Source organism: Euphorbia lathyris, chromosome 1, assembly GCF_963576675.1.
Source record: "Euphorbia lathyris chromosome 1, ddEupLath1.1, whole genome shotgun sequence".
Taxonomy (NCBI): domain Eukaryota; kingdom Viridiplantae; phylum Streptophyta; class Magnoliopsida; order Malpighiales; family Euphorbiaceae; genus Euphorbia; species Euphorbia lathyris.
The window spans coordinates 10,058,440-10,072,638 of record NC_088910.1 but is presented as its reverse complement, the minus strand read 5'-3'; the positions used below and the strand labels follow the sequence as shown (position 1 = coordinate 10,072,638).

Genomic DNA, 14,199 nt, shown 5'->3' with positions numbered 1-14,199 from the left:
ATTAGAACCTAAATGTCATTCCCATAATATATTAATTAAAACCTAAAATTAAAAATGTTAAATAAAATTAACCTACACATTTTTTTATAAACAAATTAACCTGAAGATTATTATTCCTCACCTACCAAAAAATAAAATTGTCAACCCCAACCCCAGGTTTCCTTTCTTAGCATGCTTACTATGGAAAGAACAACTTAGAACAAAATTGTGACCTTAATACCCCTTAAGTAATTGGGTTGTTCATAATTCTCCATCTATGTAATGGAAGGTAATGGAAGAACTTAACAAAATAAAATAAAATAAAAAAACCTTGATATCAGTACAGAAGAGGAGGTGAGAATATGGCAAGAAGGAAGCTGAGCAAAGGCAAACAGAAGATCGAGATCAAGAGGATTGAAAATGAGGATGATAGGTTGATCACCTTCTCCAAAAGAAGATCCGGGATATATAAGAAAGCCAGTGAACTGGTGACTCTTTGTGGTGCTGAAATTGGGTTCTTGGTGTTTTCACAGGCAGGTAAGCCGTTCTCTTTTGGCTATCCTTCCCTGGAGACCATAGCCAACCGGTTTCTGGGACTCCAGATTAATGAAAACAGTCACCCTCGCCCTCTGATCGAGGCTTATCGGAAGATGAAGGTTCATGAGCTTACTCAGATGCACAATGTTATGATCAGCAATCTGGAGGTTGAGAAAGCCAAGGGAGCTTGGTTGAAGGCTGCCATGATGAGAGATAAAGGGAAAGGGAAAGAGATTAATTGGTGGGATGCACCTCTCAATGAACTTAACCGTGAAGAGCTTCAAAAACTGTATGCACTGTTTGAAGAGGTGCATACAATTTTATGCAGGATACTCACTGTGGAAAGCATCAATGGAGGAGCTTCTTCCGGTCAGGCTCAGGCTCAGGCTCAGGCTCCAATGGCTGAACCTGTGTTTGCTGATGAGCCTGCTGCAAATGATATGCAGAATACTCTGAATGGTGGTTATGATTTTGGGTTCAATTATGAATCACAGCAAGAAACTTCTCTGAGGAAGTTTTATCCCATACTTGGGTAAAATTTTAGTGAAAAGATAGAACTCAAAACTCTACCAACACATGAGAATAAGAGTTCTAAGTTTTTTGTTTTTTGTTTTTCGTTTTTGGTGCTTATTGGAAGATTTGCACTCGGTTTAGTTTTGTATTTGTCTTTAATTATGTTGCAGTTTTGTTGAGTAGAAAAGGCATCTAATAAAGACAAGTGTTTTTCATTAAAAATGACTCAATTTCACTCCCAGATAACCATTCATTTTGTGCGACTTTCATTTTCTTCAGGATTTTTGGTTGACAGTAAATTTCCATTCATAGACATATTGAATTCACCTCTCACATATGCAAAAGACTCATAAATAATAATTATAATGATAGTAATAACTTATTTTCTTGTATAATTCATTTTTTAACTATAAATAATTATCACTTTTCTACCGTACATTCATGTTAATATAAATGATAATTATTTCAGAATATTAACGGTATCAAAACATTCTAGGATTTTAAATAATTATCACTTTTCTACCGTACACTCTTGATATCATCACAAAAATATAAGGGTTTATCACTCCTAATGAGCATTAATTAATTGATCAGGTGTATTATTCTTAGAATACCTTTAAAATTTCCTATTTATATGATTTAAATTAAATGTTTCACACTTTCGTACCTAAGATTTTTTACACATAAAAATATAAATTCTACCATCTAAAAATAATAATATAAAACATTTTAAGAAAGAAAATATATATAATTTAATAATTATCACATTAAAGTCTTTAAATAAGAAAATTGTGCCAACAAAATAACATTAACAACAAATTGTGCCAGTAAATTAATATTAATATCCTTGAAAATAAAGTTGGAAATGATATTTTCTTTTAGTTTTAGGTTATTTAATATTTTTTTTAAGAACTTTAATATTTTATTTGAAATTTATCAGTGAAAAGCAATTCACACCTTAATGTCTTTCTCTCACAACATACTCTCATGAAAAATGGAGAAAGGATTGAATCTCTAACCCATAATCGAATCACTCATGCTCACTCTTCCTGTTTGAATTGAAGGTAGAAATTGACTCAAATCTCTCTCGCTTACCAGACCTAATGCTTACGAATTTGAACGATTAAGAAGAAAATCAAGAAGAAAAACACTCAAAGTTGATTTCAGATGCAGTAGAGTCTAAAGGAAAGAAAAATAAAGGAAAAGAAGAACGCAGAGATGAGAAACAATGAATTTAATGGTCTTATATATTTGATTTTGTGGTAAAGGGTAGTTAAAGCATTACATTTTTATTTTAAATAGATTTTGATTCAAATCCAAATTGACTAACTTAATTTTCATGAGAGTCTAACGATAGGGACTAAACAGTTCAACGAGAAAAATGTTAGGGGTTCATCGTAAAAAAGATTAAAGACCTTAGTGTGTGTTTTTGAAAATAGATGGACTAAACAGTGTGTTTTTGAAAATAAAGGAACTAAACAGTGTGTTTTGTCAAAATATAAGGACTAATAAATTAATTACCCTTTATATTTTTATATTTGAATCCGATATTAATAATATTAAAAGTTAATATTGTTAATTTTATCCATGCATCTCATTCATAACAATAAATCAAATCTGACATTATTCTAGTCCGAGACTTTGCCCATTTCTTTTGTTCGGTCTATTGCTGTTTTTCGAGTTCTAGTTCCAACAAATAGCTTACGTATTTTATTTTAAAAAACTATCATGACGTATCTTCGCGTCATACTTTTATAGAAGTTTCATAATTTTTTTGATTTTTTCCGAGAAAGTTTGAAACGCTAGGTTTCCCTTTGCAAACTGGGACGAAGATGATCTCGGACAATTTTAATTTAATTTTTTAAAATTTTAAAATGATATTCCACTTAGAAAAATCTAACTAAGCATTTGCAATTTATTTCATGTTTAAAGAAAAAAATTCAGCCTCCTCAGCTTTAATTCGTGCTTTCGGCTCTAATTACACCGCAAATTAGAGCCGAACCGGACTAATTAAGAAATATTTAAGGAGATTTTGAATTAAGATAAAGTAAATATAAGAGTCCATGGACTCTGTCTATGAAGGATGTGGTAGTCTCATTGCCACGTCCACCATGTCTACTATTGCTCAAATTAGTGGAAAACAAACTGAGTGACGACTTTCATTATTCCTTCAGGGTTGCCCGTCTGTAAACCGAATACCCAACCAAACAAAAAGAAAGAGACGTACGGTATCGAAGGATCCATTCCCTTCAAAATCGCGTGACATGTTTCTAATACGAACAACGAACATGAGGGGGCCACTAAAAGGTATCTAACTTACCAACATTGGGAAAATCTCCTTCCACACGTATTTTGAAAAGGAACGGCCGCTCACAGACGGTAAAATTGAAAAAAAATGGATTTAATTAAATAAAAATTAAAATGTTATTTCCATAATATATTAAAACCTAAATGTCATTCCCAAAATATATTAATTAAAACATAAAATTAAAAATTTTAAATAAAATTAACCTACACATTTTTTTTATAAACAAATTAACCTGAAGATTATTATTCTTCACCTACCAAAAAATAAAATTGTCAACCCCAACCCCAACCCCAGGTTTCCTTTCTTAGCATGCTTACTATGGAAAGAACAACTTAGAACAAAATTGTGACCTTAATACCCCTTAAGTAATTGGTTTGTTCATAATTCTCCATCTATATAATGGAAGGTAATGGAAGAACTTAACAAAATAAAATAAAAAAAACCTTGATATCAGTACAGAAGAGGAGGTGAGAATATGGCAAGAAGGAAGCTGAGCAAAGGCAAGCAGAAGATCGAGATCAAGAGGATCGAAAATGAGGATGATAGATTGATCACCTTCTCCAAAAGAAGATCTGGGATATATAAGAAGGCCAGTGAACTGGTGACTCTTTGTGGTGCTGAAATTGGGTTCTTGGTGTTTTCACAGGCAGGTAAGCCGTTCTCTTTTGGCTATCCTTCCCTGGAGACCATAGCCAACCGGTTTCTGGGACTCCAGATTAATGAAAACAGTCACCCTCGCCCTCTGATCGAGGCTTATCGGAAGATGAAGGTTCATGAGCTTACTCAGATGCACAATGTTATGATCAGCAATCTGGAGGTTGAGAAAGCCAAGGGAGCTTGGTTGAAGGCTGCCATGATGAGAGATAAAGGGAAAGGGAAAGAGATTAATTGGTGGGATGCACCTCTCAATGAACTTAACCGTGAAGAGCTTCAAAAACTGTATGCACTGTTTGAAGAGGTGCATACAATTTTATGCAGGATACTCACTGTGGAAAGCATCAATGGAGGAGCTTCTTCCGGTCAGGCTCAGGCTCAGGCTCAGGCTCCAATGGCTGAACCTGTGTTTGCTGATGAGCCTGCTGCAAATGATATGCAGAATACTCTGAATGGTGGTTATGATTTTGGGTTCAATTATGAATCACAGCAAGAAACTTCTCTGAGGAAGTTTTATCCCATACTTGGGTAAAATTTTAGTGAAAAGATAGAACTCAAAACTCTACCAACACATGAGAATAAGAGTTCTAAGTTTTTTGTTTTTTGTTTTTCGTTTTTGGTGCTTATTGGAAGATTTGCACTCGGTTTAGTTTTGTATTTGTCTTTAATTATGTTGCAGTTTTGTTGAGTAGAAAAGGCATCTAATAAAGACAAGTGTTTTTCATTAAAAATGACTCAATTTCACTCCCAGATAACCATTCATTTTGTGCGACTTTCATTTTCTTCAGGATTTTTGGTTGACAGTAAATTTCCATTCATAGACATATTGAATTCACCTCTCACATATGCAAAAGACTCATAAATAATAATTATAATGATAGTAATAACTTATTTTCTTGTATAATTCATTTTTTAACTATAAATAATTATCACTTTTCTACCGTACATTCATGTTAATATAAATGATAATTATTTCAGAATATTAACGGTATCAAAACATTCTAGGATTTTAAATAATTATCACTTTTCTACCGTACACTCTTGATATCATCACAAAAATATAAGGGTTTATCACTCCTAATGAGCATTAATTAATTGATCAGGTGTATTATTCTTAGAATACCTTTAAAATTTCCTATTTATATGATTTAAATTAAATGTTTCACACTTTCGTACCTAAGATTTTTTACACATAAAAATATAAATTCTACCATCTAAAAATAATAATATAAAACATTTTAAGAAAGAAAATATATATAATTTAATAATTATCACATTAAAGTCTTTAAATAAGAAAATTGTGCCAACAAAATAACATTAACAACAAATTGTGCCAGTAAATTAATATTAATATCCTTGAAAATAAAGTTGGAAATGATATTTTCTTTTAGTTTTAGGTTATTTAATATTTTTTTTAAGAACTTTAATATTTTATTTGAAATTTAAAAAATTAACATGAAATTCAAGGGCTGATTTTTCTAAAGGGACTGCCTGGAGCCGCCTAGGTCGGCACAGGCGGTCGAAAATTGTTTAAACCGAATAACACCGCCTGATTTGAGGAATCGAGGCAATGTTGTGTATTTCAATACCTATGCGGCCGCCTATGCCAATTTTTAGAATACTTTAATATGTTTTTACAATCAATTATGTTGCACGAATTCTCCGGATGAAACATGTATTTATACTGTGTGACAATACTAGTTAGTGTCCAAAAGATTATGGATTAAAAAAACAATTAATGTCAAGAAGAGGTTTTAAGTGAATCTGGAATTCCACTAAACAAAGACAGATTTTACCAATCTGAATCAATTCGTCAAATCAAGCCCGGCAAGTGTCCAGAAGGCATATCTGAATCAATTCGACAAAGATTTTACCAATCTTTATCCTAACATGTTTTAAGAAATGAAAATTTAGCCATAGCTTATGAAATGATACAAATTTAACTCTAATTTTTCCGATAAAATTAATTTTAGCCATACGTCACCAAATTTTTTAAAAAACTGGTTTAACTATTATTTAACTGCCACACCATATCTACCAAACAAGTTTGATGATAAATTTATTATGTTAGGGCCCGTTTGGTTTACCTGTTGTCTACTACTATTATGGTTTACTGTTTGTTGTTACGATTTAGTGTTTGTTGTTGGAAAAACAATGATTCACTGCTTTTGTAGAAAGCTACTTTTTATGTATGAAAAAGCAAACAACAGCTCCTAACTAAATACTTAAAACTCTCATTTTCAATGTAAAAATGCAAACTGCAGGTAAAAATGGAGTAAACAAACACCCCTTAGTGACAGTTAAATAACAGTCAAATCAGTATTTTCAAATTTTCCATAACATACGGCTAAAATTATTCTTGCTTAGAAATATTAGCTAGAAATTTAGATCATTTACTACATTAACGCTAAATCTTCTATTCATTAAAAACGTTCACTACAAGAAAATAATAGTTTACTAACGACAATTTACCAACGACACATATGTCGTTGTTAGTATCAATGACATACCTACGATTACGTACAAAACAATTCAACCAACATTATAAGTAAATATACCCATAAAATGCAAACGACTTACGGATGACATAAATTACCAACGACTTTTGTCTTTGGAAATGTTAATGACAATATGTGTCAACGCCATGTCCTTGGTATTAGAAAGTACATACCAACGACATACTTACAAAATTCCAAATTTATATTAAAAAAATAGAATTATGGGTCATAATAGTCTTTAAAGTTGACAGCAACGATCAGTTTAGCTCAAATTGAAATTTAAGTATTAACTTAAGTTTTAGAGTAATTTTGACTCTTAATTTAAAAAAAAATACCAACAACTTACCAATGATAAAAAAAAACACTACTTATTAATTTTTTTGTCCCGCTTCTTTTTCTAAATTTCCCTCTCATTTTTTAACTTTCACTATTTTTCCAAAATATTTCCCTCTCAATTTTACCATAATTTAGTTTAGGGCTTCTTTCACTCAGCCAATCACTCTCTCTCTCTCTATCGGTGTCTCTCTCCCTCTCTCTCCCTCTCCCTCTCCCTCTCGCTTTCCCTTAAAAATTCTCATACAGAGTTTCCCTAATTTCCCAATAGGGCCACCAGATAAAGTTAACCAGCATACTCCCCTCAATTTCTCTGGTTCGAAGCAGTTGCGACCTCCATTCTAGGGCGAAAACCAAAAATTTCAATAGGTCAGGCGAGTGAGCTGCCTAGACTCACTGATTCCGAATCAAGAGTGGAAAAAACTTCATTCTTCAGTGAGAAGGTGAGCTTCTTTGCATCTCTACAAGTAGCTGCCAAACAGGATGCTATTTTTTCTGTTTGGGGGGTTTCCTATTTCAGATTCCATATATGCTTCCAATTACTTCGATTTTGTCTGTATATACTTCCCATTGCTTTGATTTTTTTTTTCATTTTTTGTGATATACTAGCTTTGGTTGAACTTCGAATTTGTACCAAATAGTTTTTGCACATGCCCAATATCAATGTTTATTAGGATGTTAGATCAACAATTTGATTTTTGTGAAGTCTAATTAAGTTCTAGGTTTTTTTCTACGAATTGAAATTTTATTCTGTGATGAAATTACTTTCAGTGAGTACCTTTTACCCCTTTTGTCTATATGACTAATTTGAATTGGGTATGTATGGCTGGATTTTTCTATTATTTTTGTTGTAATATGAACTGATATTGTAGTTTAGATATGTAAGAGGTTGAAAGGTGGTGGCATTTGTCGAAGAGTTTGATGCTAAAGTGAATGAGAAGGTGGGTAAAAAATCTTTTGTTTAAGGAACATTTCTACTAGCTATTTGTGTGAAGCCTTCAATTTATTTCATGGCTTCTCGCAGATTTCCTTTTCACAGATTGAATGATGTTTGTGCTTGTTGAAGAAGTTCCCACAAATAATTTTGAGAGGAAACCTCTTGCATTAATTCTCTGCTACTTGTTATATCTAAATTCTAAGTACATTTGTCTTTGAGATAGAGGCTAAGTTGTTACTGTGTCTTTCTATCATTCAAGGAAAAATTAATTTCGCTATCATATTTAGCCTTTGTTGTTACTTTAAGCTTCCAATGTGTTTCATGAAGTACTGTATTGAAGGATATCCTTGCAAGTTCCCGACTTCTAACTGTTAATTTTATTTTTTCTATCCCTGTGCTTCTTCACATTGGTTTGAGCAGGTATGTGTATGTGTGAGACTTGGACAGATTCTCGTTTTCATAATTTGTTCTCCAGGTTTGTGTCTCCCCCTGAGAATGGTAAAACTAACCATGTGCTCCCCTCTCCCACCGAAGTGTCAAAAGAGCCAGAGGGCGTTGTCTCTGTGATCTTCCTGTCTAAGAACGGAAACAGCTAATGTATACTCTTGCAACTGGGAGACTCATTGATAATTGACATTTTGCAGTGATTGAAGGTATATTTTTTTTTTTTTGATACATTTGAAATTACCTAAGAATGAATTTTTAGACCATTATCAATGATATACATGGGGTAATGGGCTCAATTTAAATAGGGTTTAAATTTAAATTTTGTTGTTTTATCCAGATTCCAGAACAACAATTATCTACATGAAGGCATTCATTGGAAAATTTTCCAATTGATCAGCATATCTATGGTGTATGTATTATTAGTTAATCTTTTTTAGTCCCTTCATAGGATGCTTTTTTTTTTTATAAGTATGATCTCTTTTAATTTGGATATTTCAGCAGAAGTCACTACAAAATAATTGATTATATAGGACAAATATTAAGGACAATTTAGTTCAATGTTTATATGTGGAGTAAAAAAGCTTCATAATCTGATTAGTACATTTTAGTTGAAAAACTAGATTATTGTAATAAAGTTAAGGGTAATTAATTTATTAGTCCCTATATTTTGACAAAACACACTGTTTAGTCCTTGTATTTTTAAAAACACATGGTAAGGTCCCTAACCTTTTTTTCAGTGAACTGTTTAGTCCTTCTGTCTGTTTGTTAGATTTTTTAACGTTTATGACTTCGGAAATGACTAAATTATGCTTTACTATTTACCCTCAAACTTTAGAAGAGGAAATCAAATTTAGAAAAAGAAGTCGTTTGTATGGAGAACAACAAAAAGAACAGACCCAATGCTTACGAATTTGAACGATTAAGAAGAAAATCAAGAAGAAGAACACTCAAAGTTGATTTCAGATGCATTAGAGTTTAAAGGAAAGGAAAATAAAGGAAAAGAATAACACAAATCCAAATTGACTAACAAAATTTTCATGAGAGTCTAACGGTAGGGACGAAACAGTTCACTGAGAAAAACATTAGGGACTAAACAGTTCATCGAGAAAAAGGTTAGGGACTTTATCATGTGTTTTTGAAAATACAGGGACTAAACAGTGTGTTTTGTCAAAATATAGGGACTAATAAATTAATTACCCTAAAGTTAATTAACTAAGTAAGGCCATTTAATTTAGTTCAACATTAAAAAACCCACTAGTTACCTTGGGTAGAAATGATTTAATATATATATATATATACATAAATAGATCACTTAGTATGGGTCAAAGTATTAATTAATTATTAATAAAGTCTACAACCTACAATTAAGAAATATACAAAATGGGAGTAGTTTGTAAGTTGCTGCCAATAGAGTGGAATTTTGATAGATCACTTCAAAAAAAAAAAAAAAGATTTTGAAATGAGGATTCTTAATTACACAAAAAAAAAGACTTATAAACTAGTATACTTGACTACTTGTATTAGTTGATTCCCAAGAGATGTAATGCAAACTTTTAATACTAATACTCAGTTGTGCTAATAATATATAACAAAAAAACTTTATCAATCAATTGTTTTGATCTTCATTTTACTTTTATACTTGGACGGTTTCAATAATGTGTGAAAATTGACTAACTACTTTATTGTTTATTAATTTCAATTGTAAACTTCATTTGACAGATATATATATTATTGTGGTAACTAAGAAACCTTATAACTCAGTTCATGGAGCAAGGTCTGAATACTGACTTGTGCTATAAAAATGAGAAAATGGGAGAAACTTTAAGTATTGTTCCCTCCCTCGTGGAGCAAGGTTTGATGGTTACTTGATAAGGTATATGTATGTATACTCAGTGATTAATTTCTAAATCCCTCCCTCATAAGATAATATTAGCAGTCGTAACTTTTGAATGTTTTTTTTTTTTGGAATTTTTTACTTTTGAATGTTAATAGGTTTAGTTAAAATTTTCATTATATATTATATATGTGGAATTTTTTTTGTCTCCATTGATGGGAGGATTGTCGTCTATTTTGGGACAAACAATCGTCCCTTAATAAAGGGACTTAGGGACCACAATTCTCTTTTATGGACGACAATCTCTTTTGAAATTTGAAGATTGTATTATGAACATCTGCCCCTAATATTATAAGTTCAAATGATTATGGAAATCCTTTTTCTCTTTAATCCATAAAGTTATTTTTGCAAAGATTTAAAAGATAGTAATGTCCAGTGGCGGAACCAGAAACTAGCATTGAACTAATTGAATATTAAATATGTTTATTTTTTTAATGGTAAGCTGGGCGTTAAGGACAGGCTTCTTACTAATTCGGATAGGCACAGAAGGCACTTGGCTGATTCTGGAGCTTGCAGTAGATGCAGAGGCCATGTTGAGACTTTGTGCCATGCTCTTAGAGATTGTTCTAATAGTAAAGAGGTTTGGAGGAAAATTCTCCCACACCATATTTTCTCTTCCTTCATGGCACATTCTGAGGTCGACTGGTTCTCTGATGGTGTTAGAGGAAAGTTGCTTCCATACATGGAGCATGGTGACATTTTCTTTGCTATTATCTGTCACCAAGTTTGGAAATGGAGAAACGAGGAGATTTTTGGAGATAAAACTGTTTTTATGACAAACTTAGCTGATTTCTTCTCGAAAAAACTTTTCTCTATTATCGATAGTTTCAAAGGAGAGTCCCTTGCCAGAGCCTCTCAGTGTTGTGATGTCCATCTCGTGGGATGGAGCAGGCCAAGAGAGGGGGTTGTGAAGCTGAATACTGATGGTTCCTGCCTCAGTAACGGTAAGATTGCGGCTGGAGGTGTGCTTAGAGATGTAGGGGGCGTCTGGCTTTCTGGGTTCTCCCAGAATTTAGGGTTGGGTTCTTCCTTTTCTGCGGAGCTCTGGGCTATTCTTACTGGAATCAATCTTGCTAAAAGGCTGGGTGTTAAGAGGCTCTCTGTGGAGTCTGATAATTTGGAAGCAATCAAAATGATTTCTGAGAATCATTCTATGGGTCTTAACAGTCGCAACCTCATCAAAGCTATTATAAGGCTTTGCTCCTCCTTTGAGTTCGTAGAGTTCAGACACATTTTTAGAGAGCAGAATCGTGTTGCTGATCGCTTGGCGTCGGCGGGCCATGAAGGGACGTTAGGCGTTACTACCCTTCCTGTTTCCCCTAGTTTCATCTCTCATCTTCTCTTAGAAGATAGGATTGGGGTTAGCTTCCCTAGGCTAATTCCTGGGTAGTTTGTTGTTATTCATTTTTCTTTTCCTTTTCTACCAAAAAAAAAAAAAAAATGAATTCAAAAGTGTTATGAAAATAAAAAAGAAAGAGTTCATTTAAAAATAAAATGAGGTTGAAGGGAATCGAACACAGGACCTCTCAAATAAAAGCAAGGATTCTTAACCATCTAATCTACCTTTAAAAATTGATATAATACTATATAGAGTCAATATAATTCTCTCCAAAATATTACGAGACACCATTACTAAAAAAAAAAATTTCTCAATTCTCGGGCGGCCGGCCGGGGCTGGAGCCCCGGCCAACCCCCCCTGGTTCCGCCCCTGGTAATGTCGATTCAATTTGGCGATGTTCCAAATAGTGGATTTTTGTGATTTACGGCCTTTCTGTGTATTATATTTTGCCAACAAGTGTTTGTTTCAAGACTCCATCAAATAGTTGGACGTGGTCGTGAGTGCACTATAATATCTAGGGCTTCATTTCCGTTACAATTCCTTGTAGTGATACTATTTGCAAAATTTGAAACTTGTACTCATAAACAATTTTTTCAATATATTATTAAAAAAGAAATAGAATTTTTTCAGTCTCAATTAATATGCTTTATGACCATAGTTATTACAGGCACTAGGCTGATTAACTATAATTTGGACATTGTAAATGTATTGTATTTTTGGAATCAATTGTTTTGTGTTTTTGCTTCTTTCTTCATTAGATAACATGCTACTAGGCTGATACTTCCAGATATGACTGGTTTTTTTGCATACTCTTCTTAGTTTGTGGAAATCATAATCTTCAAGCCTCTTGTATTTCTTTTGGTGTAATATAGATTGTTGGATTCCTTGCAGGTACAGGAGCATAATCATCCTCATATACTTGTTCTGCAAATAGAGAACACATTTTGTAAATTGCTTGGTGGACGACTAAAGCCAGGAGAGAATGGTACCACTTTCATTAGGTACTTGTATGCAAAAAATTTGAAAATTTCTACATGATAATCTGATGTGCATGGACAAATTCCTTTTCACATATCACAGATTAATTTTTTTTTGGTGCGACATTATATAATGGTAAAGTTGGAACCTGGAAGTCATTTCATTATCGGTTGTTCATTCGTGCTATTCTTTCGTTTATGATGACAGCAAACTCATATGGCTTTCACATAATTGTAGGTACAAAGATTCACAGAAATTCAATCAGTTACACTTTGCACGCAAGTTCATCATTTGAAATATTTAAAACCTTCAATGCTCTTGGGTAATTGTCTTCTCATTTGGGGATGCAATGCTTCTTGAAATACATGTCTATTTTCTGAGCAACTTACATTTGGGAACTTCACTTTCTTGTTGTTTTTGAATCATCGTTCTGGTGAAATGTAAAACCTTTGTTGATTAGAATTAATATGTTCATTTTTTTGTTCGTGATATTATTTATTTTGTATCCGTTATAAAATTGATTAAAAATAATAGAATATAATGTTGAAAATTAGAGGGACTGGAATTATTACGAGGCAAGGATTGAGTTATAATTTGTGATGACCAAACATATAATTTTGAGGACTCTTAATTCATGAAAGAAAAAGAAACTAGAAAAAATGAAAAATAGGAAAAGAGAATGCACTCAATCAAACTTACAATAAACTAACTCTTATATATATATATATATATAGTATAATATTTTGCTTCCAATTTGACAAACATCAACGGATGTTTACCCACATCTAAACTAGTCAATGGCATTTATTGATTTTTTTGTTTTTTCTCTACCCATCATCACAACCCATCATCACATGTTTTTCTATGCTTTCACATACACATTAATACTTAAATTTATTTTATTTTTATTATAAATTAAGTTTATTTTATTTAATATTTTAACATCTCCCCTTAAACTTAATTTTTCATGACTCCCAGTTGAGCTCTCAAATGACTGAACACATCGTGCTTTAGCGGCTTTGTGAAAATATCTGCAATTTGATGTTGAGTTTTCACGTACTTCAGCTTCACCTCCTTTTGCTCAATGCACTCCCGAATAAAATGATACCTCGTATCAATGTGCTTACTTCGATCATGAAACACTGGATTTTTTGCTAATGGCAGTGCAGATTTATTATCAATAAAAATCTCCGTTGGATCATTTTGACTCATCTGAAATTCTTTTAGCAATTTCCGGAGCCAAATTGCATAACAGACGCATTAGGTTGCAGCAACATATTCAGCTTCGCAGGTGGACAACGTCACAATCGCCTGTTTTTTCGAACTCCATGTAAATGCAGTATCACCCAGAAAAAATACAAAACCAGTTGTACTTTTTCGGTCATCCTTGTCACCGGCCCAATCACTATCACAATATCCAACTAATTTGAAATCGTTAGTTTTTGAATAAAGTAATCCCAAATTAGTTGTACCTTTCACGTAACGGAGAATTCTTTTTGTTACGTTCCAATGTGACATAGTTAGGGCTTCCATGTATCGACTTACTAAGCCGACTGCATAAAGAATATCCGGTCTCGTACACGTCAAATATCTGAGACTTCCGACCAAGCTTCGGAATAATGTCGGATTGACTCTGTCTCCACCTTCATCTTTTGTCAACTTGATTCCACATTCGACTAGCGTGCTGACGGAATTACAATTTTCCATCTTGAACTTCTTTAAGATCTCCTTCGCAAAACCACTTTGAGAAATAAAAATTCCGTCATCATTCTGCTTCACTTC

General features: G+C 32.8%; 2 protein-coding genes and 1 long non-coding RNA gene across 3 annotated transcripts; all 3 read left to right on the top strand.

Moving 5' to 3' along the window:
* The first annotated feature begins 341 nt into the window (after positions 1-341).
* On the top strand, positions 342-1,162 carry LOC136213971 (agamous-like MADS-box protein AGL61). The gene has a single exon (XM_066002854.1). The coding sequence runs from the start codon at positions 342-344 to the stop codon at positions 1,050-1,052; it is 711 nt and encodes a 236-aa protein (XP_065858926.1). The 3' UTR covers positions 1,053-1,162.
* A 2,650-nt stretch (positions 1,163-3,812) lies between these two features.
* On the top strand, positions 3,813-4,633 carry LOC136213811 (agamous-like MADS-box protein AGL61). The gene has a single exon (XM_066002848.1). The coding sequence runs from the start codon at positions 3,813-3,815 to the stop codon at positions 4,521-4,523; it is 711 nt and encodes a 236-aa protein (XP_065858920.1). The 3' UTR covers positions 4,524-4,633.
* A 2,356-nt stretch (positions 4,634-6,989) lies between these two features.
* Positions 6,990-12,838, top strand: LOC136213705 (uncharacterized). The gene is made up of 5 exons (XR_010680862.1): positions 6,990-7,265; positions 8,180-8,412; positions 8,544-8,615; positions 12,331-12,440; positions 12,655-12,838. It is a non-coding gene; the product is annotated as an uncharacterized lncRNA (long non-coding RNA).
* The last annotated feature ends 1,361 nt before the right edge of the window (positions 12,839-14,199 follow it).

What these genes read in the sequence shown, in the direction of transcription:
- LOC136213971 (XM_066002854.1), top strand. Translation starts at nt 342, where the DNA reads ATGGCAAGAAGGAAGCTGAGCAAAGGCAAACAGAAGATCGAGATCAAG.
- LOC136213811 (XM_066002848.1), top strand. Translation starts at nt 3,813, where the DNA reads ATGGCAAGAAGGAAGCTGAGCAAAGGCAAGCAGAAGATCGAGATCAAG.